The 21,666-nt window shown below is 41.9% G+C and overlaps 1 protein-coding gene across 1 annotated transcript in view; it reads left to right on the forward strand.

Annotated features, from left to right (window-relative positions):
• Positions 1-603: 603 nt before the first annotated feature.
• Positions 604-21,666, forward strand: part of NRG3 (neuregulin 3) — a gene marked incomplete at both ends in the record, with an annotated part of 374,647 nt that continues 353,584 nt past the window's right edge. Inside the window, one exon of the mRNA XM_079536012.1 lies at positions 604-1,294. Within this exon, the coding sequence (XP_079392138.1) occupies positions 604-1,294 (691 nt within the window). The remainder of the gene's footprint in view (positions 1,295-21,666) is intronic.

Consider the following 21,666-nt stretch of genomic DNA (forward strand, 5'->3'; position numbering starts at 1 on the left):
CCGCGGAGTGGCGGGCGTCGCGCCGCCGCCTCCCCGCCGAGCAGCCGGGGGCTGCCGCTGCGCCGCGGCCGGGCAGAGGCGGGAGCCGAGCGGGCGGGGGAGGGAGCGAGAAAGCGAGAGAAGATCCCCTGGCCCCGAGGGGCGAGGAGAAGGAGGAGAGGCGAGAAGGAGAGTGGATGTGAAGGAATGTGCCCTCCCGCAGCCGGATCCGCGCGCTTGGGATAAAAAATCGTAATAATCGAGAAGGCTGACCGCCGCGACTTACTGCACGGAGGAAAAAAAAAAAAAAAGAAAAAAAAGGATAAAGGAGAGCAAAGCCTAGGAGTGACGGGAGAAGAAGGAGAGCGCCTTGGCTAACGCGGGCGGCGCAAGAGGAGGGCGCCCGGCGCGGCCGTCCCGCTGACTCCGCGGCCGCGGGAGGTGCGCGGGGCGGCGCGGGGGTCGCCTCGCCTCGCCTCGCTATGCCGGCGGCGTGACCGAGCGCCGCGCGCCTCTCCGCCCCGCGCCGCTCCGCTCCCCTCCGCCCACCTCCGCCGCATGCCGCCGGCATCCGCGGCGCGCTGATGCCCCGGGGCCGCGGCGGCGCTGCGGACGGCCCCTAGGATGAGCGAGGGGGCTGCCGGCGCCGCGGCGCCCGGGGCGGCGGAGGCGGCGGCGGGGGGCCCGGGCGGGGATGGGGCCGGGGGGCCGCCGCGAGAGCTGCGCTGCAGCGACTGCATCGTCTGGAACCGGCAGCAGACGTGGCTGTGCGTGGTGCCCCTCTTCATAGGCTTCATCGGCCTGGGGCTCAGCCTCATGCTGCTCAAGTGGATCGTGGTGGGCTCCGTCAAGGAGTACGTCCCCACCGAGCTGATGGACGCCAAGGGCGTGGGGCAGGACCCCTTCTTCCTCTCCAAGCCCACCGCCCCCCCCCGCGGCGCGGAGACCACCGCCGCCGCCACGCCGCGGCCGCCCAGCCGCGTCAGCCCCCGCCTCACCACGATGAGCCGGGCCCCCCCGAGGCCCCCCGGCACCCGCGGCCCGGCGCGGGGCGGCCCCAGACCCACGGTTCCCCGGCAGCCCGCCGCGCCCCACACGGCGCCGCCCGCCAGCGGCCCCCCCGGCACTGCCGGCCGCGCCGGTCGACCGCCGCCCGCCGCCCCCAGCACCCCGCCGCTGCCCGCCTGGCCCACTGCGGCACACGCTACCTCCTCCTACAAGATCTACGTCCACGACTCGGCGCCCTCCTGGACCTTGTCTCCCTTCCAGGAATCTACCACTACTACGCCGGAGACCACCACGACCCCCAAAATCCGTAAGTGAAGCGCGCCGGTGCGCTCGGGCACACCCCTCCCGCCGGTCGGGTCATCGGCATCGGGCGCCGTCCGTCCCGGGGCTATTGCAGCTCGGGGGACGCGCGGTGCCCTGCGGGAGGCCGGGGAGCGCCAAGTTCTCTTTCCCCTGGCTGTCTCTCGGCCTGTTCCCCGCTCGTGTGGCGGGCGTCGAGGCAGGAACAGCCGTGGGAGGCGGCTGGAATTCGCTGCGGTTCATAGGAAAAGCTTTCCCTTCTAGTCTGGTGTGAGGGCGGCATTTAGGAGGTGTGGGAAGCGAGGGGACAAGTGATGGCCCGCCAGGAGGGGCAGCGACACTGCTGACAGTGAGCAATGGGAGCTCGGGGCGGGCTGCGTTTCTCTGCCGGTGCGGAGTTTCTCTGGCCGTCCAGCAGCCGGCTCACACCGAAGGAGCCCTCAGCCCCGGAGGGGTGCTGTCTCCGGCGCCGAATTGGGCTGCTGGGAGGAACCCCGCCGGAGAGTGGCACCGATGCGCTCCCGAATGCTCACAGCAGCCCAGGGCTCCCTGGCTCCAGCCAGTACTGTGCCGTCTGCAGCCTCAGCCCGTGACTGGCTATTTTTTTTTAAGCGGAGGAGGTGGCTCGTTCCCTAGTTGCTCTTTGTGCCTGGCTCTTCCTGCACTGCGGGGCACAAACCGAAGCATTTGGGTTCGGTCCGAAATTTCGTTTGAGTTGGGTGCATCAACTTTCAGCTTCTCGTAAAGGTTATTTAGGACAAATGCAGTCCGTGCCAGAGGAACTTCTGTGTGGTGCTATTTAGTGAAATGCTCAATTGTACTGTATTAGAGTCTTCTGTGCTTTTTCAGATGCAACGTAGGAAATGAGGAGCCTGTGTTCTCCATTAACTCTTAGTTGCTTTTTCTAGCAGTGTCAGTTCGATCGCATGCACCACCTGGATTGCTTGTACAGCCAGCAGCTCCCCTTCTGCATACAAATGCATGCTTATTCCAGTAGAGGATTTGGGTAGCTGGTCATTTAAACTTAATTTTGTCCATTACATCTGTTTTGCTGATGAACCCTGGGACAGAGAGTGTATGTGCAGCAAACTGATTTTGTGAATTGGCAGAATAGGGAGAAGAGTGGCAAACTGGATGTGTACGTGTGGGTGGGCATGCAGGTGGTGGATGGCTGGGAATGATTACGAATAAAACTGCCACTAAATCAGAGCAGCAAACCAGGCAGTAACTTGCTTCCCCAGCATCTGCTACTGCAATTGAGAAAGAGCCATCTCTCACAGGTGTGGCTGAGCCTGGTTGCTCTTTAGCTGCAATCAGAGGAGCTTCAGTGGTACCAGAGGGAAAATCTCTTGTGGATCTGAGCCTTAGCTGTCTCACTGAGGTATATGGAGCTGTATAGAACACTTGGAAAAAAAAAGCAAACAAGGAAACAAAACGTGTGAAGGGAGTGTGATTTGCAACCTGCGTCTCTGATCTCAAATCCTGTGTGCAGCAGTACCTTACTGGCATTTCAAACTGCAGTGACGTGTGTGCCTGAAATGCTGCTGGGCTTCCAGCCTGGGTGGGACCTGTCAGGATTTAAAAGCTGCCTTGAGAGCTTTGCCCTTCTCCTTTTTGTGTCTCTTTGGGTCTGGAAGAGAAGTCTGCTGCAATTTTCTCCCATCTCCGTTGCCTCCTTACAAAAGGTATAGAAGGCAGTAAAATCCTTATTAATAAATTATTGTCACTGGCAGGACTCTTTTGCGTTCAGGGTGCACAAAGGAAGAAGAGAGCCTTGAAATGTTCCTGGCAGTTTTACAGTCCTGTAACTGTTCCTTGTTTCCGGGAGCCTGCTAATACCTTTTACAGCAGGGTGTTTCCCTTCATTAAGTACAGCTGGGTTATAGGATGAAATGCAAGAGGTGCAAATCCAGCAGAAATTGACCCTGTTTGGGCACATTGATAGCAGAGATTATCATTAATGGAAGATTAAATAGATTACATAAAAAAGGATTTGAATTTGTAGGGCATGTGGCATAATTTATTTATTTAAAGCCAGCTGTATTTCCCTGATGCATATAAGCCTGTCCAGGGATACATGTGAAATTCTCTGAGGCTGCAGTATCTATCAGAAGGGAGAGGGACAAGTAATGTATTCATCCTGCCAGGAAGTGCTGCCATGGTGTGACCCTACAACAAGTACCTGCGTCTGCCACTGAGTTCGCATTGCCCTGACTAACAGCTCTTAGCAAGGAAGGGTATTCTTTTAAACAAGTGCATCCTCGTTTTGTAAATTCAGCTGCATGGTCCTTATGTGGCCGTTGCTCCGGTGGCTGTTGAAATGGAAGTCGTGGATCTGTTGTGTCGCGTGAATACAAATCTGACATGACAAATCTGATGCCCCTGCTTTCAAAGCAGTGCACAGCCCTGTGTGATCCGCCAGCTTGGCAAGGCACAGATGGAGGCAGGGGTTATGGGTTATTTAGCCTTTCGTGGCTTCTAAGAAAAGAAGCAGCTGTCATTATTCATGTGGCAGTTCATTTAATTGCTTCAACGTGTTAAAATGGGCTCAAAATGTGACTTGAGGAAATGGAGAACAAATTGGGAGCTATTTCTTCAGAAAGCCGGATGATTGCCCACCTGAAGTTGATGCCGGTAAAGCCTTTTCTCTGTGTGTGTATTCAGCTGAGGAGATGTTGTGAAATCTCTCACTTTTTTGTGGGTGTGCATAATGACAATAATTCTTGGTTGTGTTTCACTCAAAGTCAAGCTATCTGTGAGCTGCTTTGCAAGTTCTCGTTGAAGATCCTTCAGGTTCTGACTAAGCAAAAGCCATTGACTCATCGGCTTTCTATCTGTACTGTGTGCCTGCGTGTGTTTCTCATGTTCATGTACAGATTGTGGCTTTTTAGCCTCATTTCCCAGCATTCAACGTGAAAATCAATCATTGATTTAGGATAGCCTAACCCACAGAAGAGCAGAATCAGCCAACTGACTGGAACGCGCCGGTGAGGTTTTATTATTATCAAACCATTGGTTTCATTTCTATGGTGTCATGCCCTGATTTTTTCCACTGTGCATTTTTTTCATGGTATTCTGAGTTTTTCAGTAATGTTATTATCTTTAAATTGAGATGTTGTACTTATAGGTGTGTTCAGCTGTGAAATACCCCGTGGTTTCTGTGGTGTTCCTATGACAAAAGGCTAATGCAGAGAGCTGAGGTCAGGCAGGTGGGGCTCAAGTAATGCGTTGTAACCAGGGAAAGAGATGTTACAGAAATCTTAATCAATAGATCTTGTGAAGTCCATTTGCGACCTTCTTTTGTGTCCAGACTGCAGCCTGAACACACTTTGATTTCCTGCTAAAGATTTTCTAGTCCAGTCGTTTGTCCTAGTCATATCTCTGTCTGTTTGCTATGCACGGCATGGGTTCAAGTAACAAGCATCTGGCAGCTGAACTGCTACCAGCACTGACATTTTGGTGAAAGCTGTTTGTTTTATTTTGCACTGACTCAAATATCTTTTTCACATTAAAGATGACACTTACATGGAACTGCGGGGTTTTCACCAACTGGAGGGTGTAGTGGGAGGTGCCAAACTGTAGTAAAACCAGACCTACTCTTTCCAGAGCTCTGAAGCATCCTGCCAACGAATGACAAGTATCTGTGAGCGCTTTGCGTTGTGATCGTGAGCTGTCATTGGAATCAAGGAGTGCACACATGATGCTAGAACACGTGCCTGTAGCACTGAGTGAGATTAATATGGCATAGATTAATAATCTATGAAGCATCAAAGGCCGTGGAACAAAGAAAAATATATCGAACTGGGAACTCTGAAAGCATTTCCTTCTTGTCCTCATTCTACTTGCTTTCAGTTCCCATACCATGAGTCAGTGTACCACAGACGTGATTAGATTTGTGTTTTCCGCCTTATATACTTGTCAGCACCAAAGCTAATGCCAAGATACAAAATAACAAATAGAGAATATACCCTGAAGCATAAGTATTTGTAATTTTATTTTTCATTTATTGTGGTTATAACTTCTTTCCTCTGTTCAATTAGGTGGAATGACGTTGGGCTTAATTTCACTTTTACATTTATAATCCTTGTTATAGTTGGGAACTAGCACACTTTTCATCAAGTTCATAAGGAATTTGAATGCTTATATGAAGGCTGCGCTCACAGATACGTACGATGATTCAGTTCAGATATATTTCCCTTTAGTTGAAGTATTTGTTGGAATAGCATGACCTGGGAGAACTTTCACAGGACTGCTATGATAAGAGGAAGGGATATGGCTGAAATGACTCCATGGTGCCTTTTAATCCCTATGAAAAATCTTTTGGGGGCTGTAGAGATTCTCATTATGTTGATTTAAGCTGTGATCACTGGCAGAAGCAAAGCCTTGCATTTTATTGGGCATATTTTTTTAGCAACTATACAAGGACATTATGTGATATATTATATGTTGACAACAGAATACCATTATTAAATTAAAGTATTGATTCATTACAAAGTATTATGCTAAAGTAATGTCAGTGGTTTGTCTAAACCCACAGAAAATGGAAATTAAAAATTAAAGCGAAAGACCTGTCTCTGTCTACAGCACTGTGTCTAGTGTTGCAGTGCATTTATCATCTGACTCATTGCTTTGAAGCCTTCTGCAAAGCCCAGTAAATGCAAGGATTGCTGTGGATTTGGCTTTGACTTTATCGGTAAATTCTATAGCTCATGTGGCTTTCAGGAAGTATCTACAGCATCCTGTTGTTCAACTTTGCTGATTTCTCCCATGATTTGTTTGCAAGCGCAAGAAAACATGCCTAGTGCAGTCATGTGGGGTGACCTGGTCACAAAGAGAAATAAATGCATAAAAACTTGTGTCTTTTGCATGTCTCTGAGCTTGCTGAGTTCTTTTTGAAATTTATTGTTATGGGTTGAACAAATCTGCATCTTCACTGCAGGCATGGGGAGAAAATACAAACAAGCATTTGGATGTTTGCAGCATCCCTGTTTTCAAGGAGGTTCTGGACCTCAAGGTTTCTGGCTTGGTCTCTGCTAAGCAAGGCAACTGCTTTGGTTGTGGTGCTTGGCCTTGCAGCATGGGTTAGAGAAGAACCTGCACAAAAGTAGAAATGTATTTGATAATTGTAAGAGGGTTCCTTGTAGATAACTGAACTGAAAGCCAAGTTGAAACACGACTTTTTCATTTGGAAGTCTCTTTCAGGTTCTGTTGTCTGGAAGGGATTTGTTGTCACTTACTATTAAGCATAGGTATTGTTTTTGCGTTACAAGATTAGACTAAATTCAGTCACATAAAGAACAAAATACTTTGGGTCATGGAGATGATGTCTTACTCTAAGGGACTTGGGATCAGTGTGATGGAGTTTGAAGAGTCGTTGAGCAAGGAGACAGTGGTTTCTCATCAGCTAATTTCTGCAGCGGACCTCTCTTAAACCTGCTTTCATACCTGCCGTTTTTTTGAGTTTTTTTTTAGACCTTCTAAGCCGTTCTTCTGTGTGAAGTACAGCTGTAGTGGAGAAAAGTGGCTTGCTGTGGGGCTGACCCACCAGGCTTGCCAGGCTAGGGCTTTACTGAGCAGTGCAGATGGCGGCAGGGAGAGGAAATGCATGCAGGTGAGTGAGTGGATTTAACCAGGTATTTATTTTTTTCTCAAACAAGTGTCTGCCTCCCCTTAGGTCAAGAGACATTCAAGAGAGAGGAAGTGACTAAAGCAGCTCTGAGGAGAATTCTGATAGATTCATTTGTAAATTTCAGTTTCTTTATAACAGAAAAAACACTTAATTGAGTTAGTTGTTCCTGATGAAATTTGTTGACGTGAGGGAAAACACCTTGCAAAGTGCTTACTGCTGAATGTTTAGATGTTTGTTTCTGAAACTTTATCAATATGCTTTGGCTCCAAAGGTGCGTGTACTCAGGTATTATTTCAAAAGATAGATGAGTAAAACCTATACAGTTCTTTCAGCATTTCATCTTTTCTATCTCCGTGTATTCTGCCCTCAGTGCAGTGTTCTGTATTTCCAAAGCTGTGTTTCTTACACAGCATGTAAACAGGAGAATTCTGTGACTTTAATGCCTTTACAACATATAACCCTTTTTTTTTTTTTGTTTTTGTTTTTTTTGCACTGTGTGCCTGATGACTGATTGCTGAGTGCAGGAGACAAGCTGTTAGCTTCAAAGATAACTCCCTTCGTATCGTGTTTAGCAACAGATCGCCATAGATCTTTTTAAGTCCAAAGCAATGTGTGTTTTATCCATAGAGTAATTTGAAATTTGTATGTTTGCAAGAAGGAAATGTTCAGGGAAAGCTCAGGTGGAACAGAAGAGGCTCACTGTCCAGATCTTGCTGCAGTAGCTCAGAATGAACTGGGAAAGAAGATAAGGGGAAACCTTGGTCTGAAATACCTCAAGAAATTCCTTTTTCCAGTCCTCGTAAAAGAAGTCAATCAACTTGTACTGCCTCTTCTTTTTGCTGTAGCAAATCCTGTTGATTTCTTCTTCTTTTTTTTTTTTTTTTCTTTTTTTTTTTTTCATTTATGGCTTTGCTTTTTTTTTGCTTTTTCTTTCTAAATTAGAATGAATGCTTTAGAAATCCAAAGGGCCCTACTCTCATGTCCCATCCTTCCCCTGTTCTCAGCTTGTGCTTTATATTTATATGGAAGATGCATGTAAGTGATGTATTGACCATGTAGTAGGCCCTCTTTGTAGAAAAAGGATTTGATATTCTGATCTGCTAGAAGAGAGCTTTCAGTGAAGCATTCTGTAACTTTGCTAGCAAAAAAATTGAGGAAAGTATATCTTGATAATATTCTGGGTAGAAGATTTGCTGCATTAAGTAGTTCACAGTCTTTATTTTTTTATAATGGGATTATTGTATGGCCCAGTTTTGCAAACCTGGAGGCCCAATTTAGGATGTGCTGGCGATGCTTTTAGTAGACTTAAGCATGTGCAGAATTGGGGTCAATAAATGAGAACATCTGTGTGATAAAATCTGTTACTGTGTTAGATTGTATTGTCAATGCTTACAAAACATGCTGTGCACATAGATGTACATCAGTTTGAAAATGCTGCTTTTTAAAAGTATTCAGTATTATTTAAACATGCTTGTTAGAGTTGAGCTTCTGTTAATGCTTTTTCCTTTCTGTTTTTGTGTTTTCACTATAACCATGAAGCAGTGCACCATTATGCTGTGTGTTCTCTGCATGAAACATGTCCTGTAGTAAAACCTTTGTGTTCTGGGGGATTGCAGCTGGTTAGCTGTAGGCTCTCAGGAGAAATGGCAGTCGTGAATTCTTTTCATGCCACTTATAAATAACACCCTGCTCTGAATTTTATTTTATTTTTTAAATATCATTCTGGAAAATAATACTTCTTGTTTTGTGCACTATTTTCCTCTCTCTCTGCTACGTTTCCAGGTAGCAATATGACAGGGATGAGTTTTTCCTGAAGCACATACGTTGTTTTCTGAAACATTAGAGATGCCACACTGCATTGTATGGGAAAAGTATTTAAAAAAAAAAAAAAGAAAAAGTTATTATCTTCATGTTTTTCATTTCACAGCATCACTGCAGTTAAGTTCATGATTCTAGTTCTCAGGGACTGGGCTTTGGTTGCTGGCTGTTACCAGCTAGAGGGGCTATAGCACTGTGAAACAGCAATCCACTAAATTAGTATTAATAACAAAGCGCTGCTTTTTCAGATTTGATTATTCTCATTGATGTCAGAACTCTTAAAGCAAGCATTTTTGATAAGATTGGGATATTCTCTTGCACTGTCTGTGCTGGTCTGTTACTGCACTGACAAGGGCTTTTTTGTTACATGGTAAGCAAGTGTTGTAGAAAACATACAATCTAGCCTGCAATGCTTCTAAAGGTAAACAGGGTTTTAACAGAAACAAACTTGCATAAGTGTGTTCAATTATACTACACTATACAATGCTAACGTTTTAATTACATCTCCTGTTTGAGTTGATGATAAAATAGCATTTTCAGTGGTGTGCTCCCAGTGGCTGACAGTTGTGGGTGGATAGCGATAGGACAAGGGGGAATGGTTTTAAACTGAGAAAGGGGAGGCTTAGGTTAGATATCAGGAGGAAGATTTTCACCCAGAGGGTGGTGAGGCACTGGAACAGGTTGCCCAAGGAGGCTGTGGATGCTCCATCCCTGGAGGCATTCAAGGCCAGGCTGGATGTGGCTCTGGGCAGCCTGGTCTGATGGTTGGTGATCCTGCATAGCAGGGGGTTGGAACCAGATGTTCATTGTGGTCCTTTTCAACCAAGGCCATTCTGTGATTGTAGCCATCCCACCTGCTCAAGGTTGAGCAATACTGCTAAATACTAAGAAACCGAAACCAGTTGTAGGGACTCAGTTTTTTCCACGTGTGTTACAGTGTAAGTGGTGAGAGGGCTATCATTAAAGTTGTACCAGGCTATTCCAGAGGTTATGACTTGGGAGCTGGTTTATTAATACTTTGAAAAAACAATCTATTGATTGTCTCCCAAGTGCTGTGCTTTGTTTGTTTCTTTGTTGTTTTGTTTGTTTGTTTGAAGAGAAAAGCTATGTGGAGAGAAAAATAATATTGTTGTTCAATCTCTCAGTGATTTTACCAAAAAGAAACAGTTTTTGTTTGAAATATAGAGATGCACTGAACTGAAATGTTACAGTCCTTTTGCTGCCATCTAACTTTTTGAAAGCAAAAAAAGAAAACCAAAACATTTGCAGTGCTGGGTTCAGTGGGCCGTGGGTTCAGAGACTTCACTGATGGTATTACTCTGATGGATGTCACTGCTCCTGATTTAGGAGGGGAGATGTACTTCTATAATTATTTCATAAATAGCCTGCTTTACCGCATTAGTCTTTAGCCTTCAGTCTGACCCAGCTACATAAGGGACACAGTGCTGGAGTTCAATTTACTCTAAAAACTGTGCTTTTTCAGTAAAAGGCCAAAAAGTCATGTACAGTGTTTTTCCTTAAGCAGCCTGAGTTTCTTCTGCTTTAGATTTCAGCCTTTATAACTTCTCTTTATGCAAGGCATTGTCATGTTTCACTGGGTCAGCTCTTTAATCTCAGGACTGTCTCAGTGTAATATCAACATAAAAATCAGCTGTAGCTCCTTTCCATTAATCAAAATCATTGGAAACAGAAACATGCTGGTAAACTGTAGCATCTCTTAGCAGGTGAAGTTGTTCCCTGTGAATGCTGTTTATGGGTTTATAGTACATACTTTTAAATAAGCTGATTATCTTAAAGCACTGTCGAAAAGACCCTATCTTTGCCATTGAACTGAGGTTAGATACTTTCGTATCAGGTTTGCGTTAATGCACAAGGGCTTTTTCCAACCGCCTTTCTTTCGGTGCTGTGCCAGCAGGCTGCACTTTTGCCTCAACCAGTTAACTCTAGGGCTGTGAAGCTGGGGACCTTCGCACTCAAGATGATAATAAAAACACAGAAAATGCAGCATTCAGAAATACAGAGCTTAGTCTGAGAGCTTTATCGGCACCAAGGAATGTTTGTCCTTGGTGGCTGCATTTGCCTTGCCGTGGAGAAGGCTGGCTGGGAGCTAAAAGGGCTGCACTTCTGCTAAGGGAGCTGTTCTGGCAGCATTAACCACCCTGTCTTCTCTTCTGCAAAAGCACAGAGGGGGAAAAAAAAGTGCATTTAATACCTTTTTAGAACAGGAGCATGTTCATTACAGAGGCCTGTTCAGTCCTGAGTGAAAAGCAAGAATAGTAACTTAATATTTTCTATTGGTTTTAGATATGTCTGCCTGCAAGACAGAATTCTTGCAGGTTTTAGTTCCTGGATGCTGAATTTATTCTGGTATATGAAACTGAAATTTTAACAGTGATGTGTTTGAGAGGGAAGAAGGGTCAGATATTGTCGTTTTAAATTCGGAGGGGGAGATTAGAGTCTGCTTGCATCCACTGAATTTCTGTAGTTGAGTAAGTCTTGGCTAAACTTCGTGCTTACATATGTGGGGACGGCTCTCACCCATTGCCTTGGCAGGTGTACAGGATTTGTAGCCAGCTGCAGCATTGCTGCTGGAAGCCGCGCCTATGAATGTGGTCGAACACAGTTTGAGGAGCTGCTGAGTAATGTTCCTCTTTGCTCATTTGTTCACAGAGGGTATTTTGGAAACATGGACGGTTATGTATGCAATGTTGCTAATAACTGAAATACGTTTACCTCTGATTCTATCAGTGATCCTGACTGAAGAGTGATATACCTGCAGAATATGAAGTGTTTTGGACTGAGAGTAGAGCTAGCAGTCCCCTGTGAAGCGATTATTGTGGATAATCCTGCAGTGAGGATAAAGTATATGAGACGATGAAAAGAATCATCATCCTTGTGAACTGTTTTAGTTTTTCATACTCTGAGAATTGTGCAATTTTAAAAGCAGTGTGAGTTTATTAGGGAGCTTATTTTTTAATGACAATCGCATAAAGAAGATGCTGTAAGATTATATCTAATGAATTAAATACATTACATTTGAATTATTTAATTACAGATTACTTTTCGACCATCCCTTAACATCCTAATACTCTCAATATTTTTCAAGATTTTAATCCTGTTTATTAATGCAACCTGTAGGACAGCATAGACTAGTAGCATATATTTCCTTAGGAAATACTACTTAAAAAATGCTACTTAAAAATAAGTTTACTGTATTTTATGTAGTGAAACATAGTAACCAACACACAAAATGGGGTAACGAGCTAACTGTTGTCAGGGGCCCTAACGATTTCTGGGATGCAGATTTTAAAGAGAGAAAAGCTGTAAGGTGGCTGTTCTAAATATGATCTTATTCTGCAGAAATATATTCCACTTTTTTATGCATGTGTCACTGGTTGTGGCTTTGAAGACTGGATAAAAGATTGAAGTGCAGAATTTGAGTTGGGCTCTGAGGAAATGGTCTCTCATGTAACTGGGCATTCAGTGGGAGCTGTGGGCTGCTCCAGCTGCTCTTTAGAAACCACCAAAAGAAGGATAGATCACAGGCAAGCACTGGCCTAGATGCTTTACATTAGAATTAAGGTGGAAAGATTGCTGGAGAATGCAGAGTCCAAAACATAATGATGATCTCCTAATTAACGCCAGATTTTGGTTAAACTGCATTGACAAGAGGGTAATTTAAGATTTTAAAGGTGAGCTCAGCTCTGTGTGGGGATAATCAAAAGGGCCAAAAGAAGTGAATAGGAGGATGTTATCTGAAATATGTGATTTGACATTTCAGTACTGGTTATGGAAAATAAATTGATATGAAAAGAAAGCCCCAAACCAAGCAAAACTTGCAGCAAAATTCCTGAGGTTCAGCAGTACATCATGTCTGTGTTAGTTGCTAATATGATTTCCTGCTTTATGGAACAAAGTGACTTTTCCCTCTGGGTCCTGACAAAGCATATCCCATAGTGCATAGATGGAGATAACGTTAAATGAGCTGTACTGCACTGTTGTCTTTGAACTTCTGCCCTTCGTAATTGCAACTGAAATTTGCAAGTTCACCTTGAATTTGGTAAATTTTTTCCCACTACCACCAGAAAATCAGTAAGTTGGACAGTGTGTTGCTCTTGTCATAGATAACTGCTGTAGGATTACTTTATTTCCATCCTTTTGGCGTGCTTACCAGTCTGCATTCTGCAAGACTTGGTGATGGATAAAAATGAGTTACTACTTTTCTTCAAGCTCATGCTTTCTTATTTGAGAAATAATGATGTGGTGAAGAAAGTGAGAAATGAGAGATGTGTTACAATGAATATGCACTTAATCTAAATGTCAGAAATATTGTGGATTATGTGTGTGATCATTTTCAGTAGTTCTTCAATAGATCTGATACCTTCCTTTGTTATACTAGATTAAAGGGAAGCTTGTAGTTTTTGGGTTATTCAAAAGTATGTCTCCAAATATAGCCAAGGTATGTGTCTGAATAGCAAAGTGTATCTGACAGTGGTGCAGGGCTGTGTACAAGGTGCCCTAGCAAGCGAGTTATTCTAATTAATAATTCCTGTCTTTTTGTTCTGCAGTGTGTTGAATCAGGTTTGAATTTGGGGCACTCATTAGGCCAACAGCTGCCATTATGATAACCCCTTTAAACCTTTTCAGCTTAATTTTATAGGCAGTTGTCACCGGGAATTTTAGTAAGGACTAAGATTTATATTGCTTTTGCATTACATGTTAAAGCTGAAGTGGTACTGTTGCCATATCTCACATCAAAAGGAAGAAACACATTCGGTGTGGTGTAGTCTTCTATACATAGAGACCAAGTGCTCTCTGAGTAGGTGGGATCCTTAGCCAAATCCCAACCCAGTGAGATAAGTGAGAATAAGTGGGCCTCAGCTAACATTTAAAATAAACATAAAAGAGTGCCTTGCTTACCCTAGTCTGTTCTGCATATGCTCATAGTTGACTTTTATTGAAGGAAGCTGTGTTCATCTCGAAGAAAAATAAAAGAAAAAAAGATTTGTTCTAACAGTAGCAAATGTAATTATTAGCACGGATCTGGGATGGAGCTTGAGGTAGATTTTGAGCTAGCTCAGCAGAAAATTGCCAGATGCTGATTTTACCTTCTTTCTTTTTAACTCCCTTCCAAAGTTTGATTCTGATACAAAAAAAAGTAGGTTTTTTTGTTTTATTTTACTTGATTTTTTTTTTTTTTTTCATGGCTTCCCCCAGATCTTCTTGGCTTTAAAGTGTAAGTAGATAAATGAAAAACTTGCTGAATGTTGTCCTATTAGCTTATTTTTCCTGCTGTTAGCTTAAAGGTTTCAAAGTATTGTCCCTATGAAGAAAAGATACTAAAGGCATGTTAGGAACAATTTGTCATCTCAAAATTCTCATGCCTTTTGATTGTTTTAGTAGTTTAGAGATGGTTTTATTATCGTTGTTTATTACTGAAGATTAATATTTTGTTTGCATGTAGACATATGACCCCAGCATAGTTGTTTCTATTGAAGGCTCACTTGTTACGCATTTCAAAGCTTATGTGAAATAATTTATGGCAGAGCTTGAAAATATGTTTTGGTAATAGCTTTTTTAATGCCTTTAGGACATTTAATTGCCATTAAGTGGCATAATCTGCTGTTTGGAATGGAGAGCTGGGAGTATTCTGGTTGCAAACACGATAATGAAATGAAAACAAGGAGGAGTAATAAATGAATAGTTCGGTACTATTAGCAGCTTGCTTGGGTTCAGCATCCTGTTTATGACCAGAGTCTATGGTGTGCATCACCTAAGGGGAGATATATTTTCCCCAGGCTATTTGGGGTCTGATCCTCACTGTGCTGAAATGGTCTTAGAGTGGCATTAATTTTGACAGTGGTGGTTTCAGCCTATGGATCTTGATTTGTTATGGCTGAAGTCAGTGGTGTCTGTGTGTGTGGCTGGACACAGGGCACAGTAGACAGTCTGGCCCAATTATGCAGGACTTAAACGTCCATTTTACTGAGTAGTGGTATCTGTACAGAAGAATTTTTGGCAGGATTTCTGCGTTCTGCATGACTCTCAATGCTTCTGCCAATCTTGATTTGTAATGTTTACATCGTAATCTCATTAAATAAGCATCAGAACTTTAAAAATCAGTTTGCAGTTTTGCATGCTTTGCTTTAAAAGTAACGCAGAAGTTAAAGCTTTCCAGGTGTTACATCCCTTTCCATATATCTTAGTTTTGATCACGTGTCAGGGTGCTCAGCTGGTAGGCAGGTGAGCAGTAGGGGAAACTAAAAGATTTGTGGTGGCCATTTGTTTGAAGCAGTTACCTTTCCAGTTTTCTTGGGGTTCACAAGTAGAGCTTTGATGGTAATATATACTCTAGTATGAAACAAAGGGTAGTATCTCTATGTCATGTGCAATTTTGGTGTGTAGTATTTCTTTTTGACCATCATGCTGTTGGTTTGGGTGGTTAGAATTTCTCTTCAGAAGTTTCTATCCTAGATAAGTGTCTGTCCTTCAGAAAGGAAAGCTATATGGCTCTATGTCTTCCTACTGAAGCAGTTGGTTGCATAACTACTGTGTATAGTCACTGTGAAATGCATCACTGAATACATGATTTTTAGATGGTTTTGTATATGTACTGAAATTATAAAATTCATGTTATATTTGGAGTCTTAACCTGTAATCAATGTATGACCATAGGAAGACTGGGTACTCCTTTTTTTTGGTTGCTGTTTTGGGTGTGATTTTGTAATAGGCAGGAAATCTAATAGATTCTGTATGGCTGCTTATCAAATCACATAAAAATTCCACTGATTGGTTCTGCAGAACCTTCTTAATTGAAACATATAACAGTTATTGTCAAGTTCTGCAGTATTTGGAGAATATATTCACAATAAGCATACCAGAAGCTGTCTTTCCTCATTTCAGAGTTTAATATATGCTATTACACTTATTCCCTACTGATGAAATGGCAAGTGCTGTTTTCAGTTTTCTGCCCTGAGTCTTCTGTTGTTGCTAAAATTTTCCAGAAATGCCCAGAGAGGATGGGACAGCACAGGTAGGAAGAGAAGTCTTGTGCTCAGAGGCAATGAGAAAGACAGATTTAGAAGACTGACAGATTAGAAAAGCTAGAAATTATATGCATTATGAAGCTCAAGCATTTTTTCTCATAGGCCTGATTGATTATGATAAAACTGCTGCCTGTAGGTGAATTATTGAAGAGCTAAGAAGGAAATAACTCCAGGATGAAGTGCTGTGCCCAGAGCTGGGTCTGGCATCAATTCCTACTGTGCACTTCAGCAGAATCCTATACTATTTCTCCCAGGGATTTTCCTCAGATGGGTGGCACTCCTGAAAAGAAAGTAGTAATACGAGCTAGGGAGGGAATTCCTTCTATCATGAGCCATTAAGGTGACTCTTCCATTTCCTCTACGGAAAGGCTTTCTAATTGGTTGAGCCTGTGTTACTTCAGTGATACCATTGCATTCAGAGCTGAATGAACATTTCTTTGTATCTACACAAGCCTCAAAAAACAGGAAGTCTTGCCCAAAGTATCTTATTCATGATAGTGGAGCTCACAATGTTTTTATTTCCTTTTAGTATCATTTTAACAAAACAATTATGGTTGGACAGCTGTATCTTTTAGAATTCCACCTAATAAGAGAAATTTAAATTCAGAGTTTCTTGTGTAATTACTGGGAAGATCTAATGATGGCATTGAGTCCTACTTATTTCCTGCCTTGTACCATTTGTCTCCAGCCAACTTTCACTTCATTGCTGCTTGCTGCAGAGGTAAAAAGTATGGGTGCAAGCAACTGAGAGACATAGATACGATACTTGCTTATCATTAAGAAGATAGTTACTGTTCTGCATTTGGAACTTGATTCATGTTGAATTTTTTGATGGGTCTTTCCTAGTCTATAGAAATCTTCTGAGAGTCTTGGGGGGGGAGGGGGAAGGAAGAAATTTATAGAGTGCACCAGTAGAAATTTCGCTCTCCATGAACTGTCATTTTCTGACTTTAAAATACATTTTTTTGGGAATATCCTGCTCAGTCCTGATGAAAGTGGGAGACACAATTGGGTACTTAATCTGGTTATGTGATGGTTGTCAGCTCTATTTTATTGCTGTCATTTTTTTAATAGATTGTTCTATTCTTTTCACAAATGCCCTGGAATGCACAATGAACTTTTAAAAGTAGTTTTCTAGAACCTTTTCTTGATGCTTCTTTTATGCAAGTGCTTCATTTTCTTTGTAAGTGGTTCCTGCTAGGAATGTAATGTCTGCAGGAAATGTTCCTCTGTCATGTTCTGTGGTAAAGATCAATACAAAGAAGTCATTTATTTTATCTGTAGTATCCATTATTGATGCCTGATCTTTTAGTGGAACGTCTGATTCTTTCATAGGCTTCCTGTGAAATACACTTAAATGCCTTGTTTATTGCCTTTAGCTAATAGCTTTTAAAATTCTCCTGGTTTCCTGAATTATTTGCTCGGGATAGATTTCATTTTTGAAAGGATGTATTGTCATTTATCTTCCTGTTTTCCTCTGTTACATTCTCTCTCAGTGAGAGGAGAGCATTCCATACTTGCATGGATTGGCTTGCAGTGTCATTTGAGATATTTATGTTTTATGTTCTCATACTTCTCCTCTTCCGTTCCTTTCCCCTTCCTTTTTCTTTTTTCAAGACTCCCGAGTCTTTGACAAGTTTTATTTGTAATGCCTACTGACTTCCTTTTTCTTCATGTTTTGAATCGGCTCTGCTTTTTTGTTTTTCTGTGAGAACTGAGTTAAAACTGATGTCCCTTTTATTTTTTTTTTTATTTTCCTTCAGTCTCCTTTCTGTTCCAAGAAGGAGCTGTAGAAGGTCCTGATGTTTTTCAGAGGCAATCAGCTCCAGGTCAGGTGCATTCAGGGATGGAACAGGGGAGCCCAGCTAAGGGAGACCCCAGAGCGAGGGGAGATCTGCCCAGAGCTGATTGTATATTTTGCTGCTAGAAATAACAAAATAAGACTATCAGAATATATTCATGTTTTTCACCTTTTTGTTACAGTCTCTGATCTCCATGTGGCCACAGTGGATTAGTTTTCTTCTGTATTTCAAATGGAGAATATCCAAGTTATGTACTCTTCTGTGAGTCTTTCCTCACCTTATTTCACAAGAAAATATTTGAAGATTATTCTCAGTGCAAATCAAATTAAAGTTTGTCTGATATTGTTTTCATGTGCTCATTGTTTCAAATTATAATTTCTTTTATTATCTTTATATTTTGAGATCCTATTTTGTTAGACATGGAGATGAGACATTAGAGAATAATTCTCTGAAATGTTTTCCTAAAGCAATAAGGATATGTATCTATATGTATCATATATATATATATATATATGTATGTATATCAAATTCTTGCGATTGCTCAAATTACAATGTTGATACGACTGTACTGCATAAATATGGAATTTTCCGCTGCATTCCTCGGTGCTCAAGTCCATGCAGTCTGTTCTCCCAGTAAGCGGGGGACTGGAACACAGAAAGTAGAAGGAAGAACTTCTTTACTCTCAGAGTCCCACAGCCCTGGAACAGGCTGCCCAGAGGGGTTGTGGAATCTACTTCTCCAGAGATACACAAGTCCTGCCTGAATTCCTCCTTATGTGACCTGCTGTAGGGAACCTGCTTTAGTGTGAGCATTAGACTTGATGTTCTTTCAGGTCCTTTCCAGCCCCTACAATTCTATGGTTCTGTGAAGTCCTTATCCTCTGTGTTGTCTACCAGTTAACTTCTGGCTGTGGATACTTCAGGGGCTTTGTTTTGCATCTCTCTGCTGACTGTGTGAGAGTTGTACTACTAATTATGTGAACGCTGAACTGTTGAACAAACAGTATGCAGAGCAGTTTTACTCTCTGATGAAGGATCAGTTTCACATTGATTCCTTCATTCCGAATACAACATCCTCATTTGGAGAGGATGCCAAAGATGTTTTGATACAATTTCCCATTATTTACTACTTTTAACTTCTCTTCTGTTACAATATTTTGAGTTTGCAGCTGCTAAATTTATCCTCCAAGAACCAAATAGATCACTGAGATGGCGGGCTAAATAGGCCTATCCTTTCCTCTGCATATGAGGTACTTTCTGTCTTGATTCAGATGCAACTGTCTTTTGACTATACATAACATCTTTTAGTTATATGTACTGCTGCACTTTTACCTTGGAAACCTGTGTTTTAATGGATTTATGTCTCTAATCTCTGAAAGAGATAAACTGTTTCTGTGGGTACCCAGTTATTTAGTGACTTTTCTTAATTTCAGACCGTTATCTAGTACTATTAAATTCTAACATGTTAAAATTTAGTGAAGGGGATATGTGTTCTGAATGACAGATATCTTCAAAAAATCTGATCCATCATTTTAAAAGGAATCAACTTTTCATTTAAAAATAAGTTATCTTGGCTTTTTTATTATTTTCTGCTTCCCAAGGAATAAATAAAACTTCCCAGAGTATTTGCTCTTTAATATCTTCATCAGTGATGTTGACAGTGGAATATAGTTCACCCTCTGAGGGTCTGCAGATGACACTAAGATGTGTGGTGGTGTGGTGGAATGCTAAGTCAAGTCCTGAAGCAGTGATGGAGCACCTGGTGGGAAGGCAGGGCCAACCCAGGGGAGCTCAGGGGCACACGATGCAGCTGAGTGACTGGAAGGGGTGGAACCGGGATCCACCCCTTCCCAGGCTTCATTTGAGGGTTGGCAGTGGAGGTAAGGGTTTTGTTTTTTTTTGCTGGAGATCCATGTGTACCCGAGGCCTTCCAAAGGTAAGCAGCTCTTTTCCTTCATTTCTGCATCTGTGGTTGCTGCATTTGTGCTTGTTCTGATTTGCTGTAGCCAAAGACTTTGCCTCCCTGCTATTGTTGTGGTACTTTCTGTCCTATTATAGCATTACAGGTGCAGTCTACATGCCTGAGGAGTGGGATGCCTAGTGAGATCTAGACAGGCTCAAGCAGCAGGCTTAGGAGAGCATCATGAGGTTGAACAAATCCAGTCCTCTTTTCCTAAAATGCTATTTTAATCTTAGTCTTAGTGCCTTATTAATTTCTATCAATGTCATACTGCTTTAGCCGTTCTCATTCTTGGTGAAATGATTAAGATTGTGATAGGATGGAAAACTTAATGTGTTTTTTATTTTACTGCTTATCTGAAATGATGTGAGCACTGAAATTTTGATGAATCAATCTCTGCCCTTTTTCAGTGCCCTTTTAAAACTTTATATATGTATAAGAAGAGATCTTATTGCAAAGCAAAACTGAAGCATAATTGTTGTCTCTTAATTTTTATGAATTGCAAGATTTTTTTTTTTTAATTAGGATGTTCCGTATTCCTTTCTTCTTTCACAGCACAGAAAACACAGGATGATCTAGACCTGGCATTGATATTATCTATCTGATTTATGCATTTTTTTACTGGATTTAAAAGTTGTATTGCATTGTATGATCTCTAATGGCTCACAGGTTGAATAACGTTAGGAAGCATTAAAGACCTGGTTTGATGTCAAGTTTAATGCTCTTCCTAAGAGCAATTTGTAGAGATTAGGATTTAGTGAGACATCACTGGAGGATTAGCAATTGCTTCTGAAGGCATTCTGAGTTGACAGCTAATGGATAGCTTTCCCCGATAGCTCTTTTATAGTCCAGTGCAGCTGGATAAAAATCAATGAGAAAGTGAACTTAATTTTGTTTATCCATTAATTTTGGTTTTAACAGATGAGTTCAGCTGCTTTAGTAACTTGTTTAGTACATTGTCCCCATCTATCACAATCTAGATAACCTCAATTAATGCACTGATTAATCCTCAAATTCTTCTTCAGTTGTTCCCTTCTTGACTACATGGTGTGAAGGAAACTGTTTGCAGCAGGCCTGAGAGGATAGAGCGTGTGATCCTGAGTGCCCCTGTAATAAGCAGATTGTGAAGAAATGTAACTCCTTTCTCTTCAGGTATCCTGCCCTTCCTGTGTGTATACGAGAACTGTAATTAAACTAGTTTCTGCATTTGCTTTTCTTAATTTGTTCTACTTTTTGTTGTTATTTAAATGTGAGACTAATAATCACCTTGAGCTCTATTACTAGCTGGGGACTCCAAAGTGCAATTCAGATGTCATTGTGGAAATACCAAGCAGGATACAAAATGGCTTAATTTTATAAGATTAGTGTATGTAAGTGGAAAAAGAACCAACTACTGTGTAACTGTGAATTTATGCAGGACTTTTTCTAAGAAAGTCACAGCCCTTGTTTGGAATCTTCACAGCTTTCCATATTTCTTAGCAGTGCTTCTGAGTAATGAGCCCCATCTAATTTAACTGTTCTACTTCTTAACTTTGACTGTCACATCTAGTGACACTGGCTGGGGGGGCAGTTCTTTCCTTAAAAAAATAGTGACGCAGAATACAAATATAAACTGATATGTTAATTGGAATATTTTCAGTGATTTTTTTTTTCCCTTTAGAAATAAGTATTTAGTTATTTTTCTTAAGTATTCATGTACTTTCTCAAAGTTCTTAAAGAAGACCACAAAATAATCATTTTCTACACTACAAAAATATTCTGGTTTATACTTGTAAAATTTAACTTTTAGGTAAAAATGATCCAGAGTTATACTTCATAACCAAACAAAAGCCTCTAGGCTGCTCTCATTGCTAGAACCATTTCTCATCCTATAGTTTGATGTTGGTGCTGCTGTGATTCAGCTAGCAGTGCCACACCTGACAAATTAGTGTAGAAACAGCTTGAGAATTTGCATTTATTTTTACAGGTCGTGTTTCTGTTTTGTTTGTACCTTCGTTGGCTGTTCTTTCAAATAGATAGCGCACACTGGGCATTGTTGCTGTCTGGGTTTCAACACAGTAGTTGATGAAACATTAACAACAGAGGAACGTGTGTCCGGAGCTTCTTTTCAGGAGCTGCCTTTAA

Source organism: Tetrao urogallus (assembly GCF_951394365.1).
Source record: "Tetrao urogallus genome assembly, chromosome: 5".
Classification (NCBI taxonomy): domain Eukaryota; kingdom Metazoa; phylum Chordata; class Aves; order Galliformes; family Phasianidae; genus Tetrao; species Tetrao urogallus.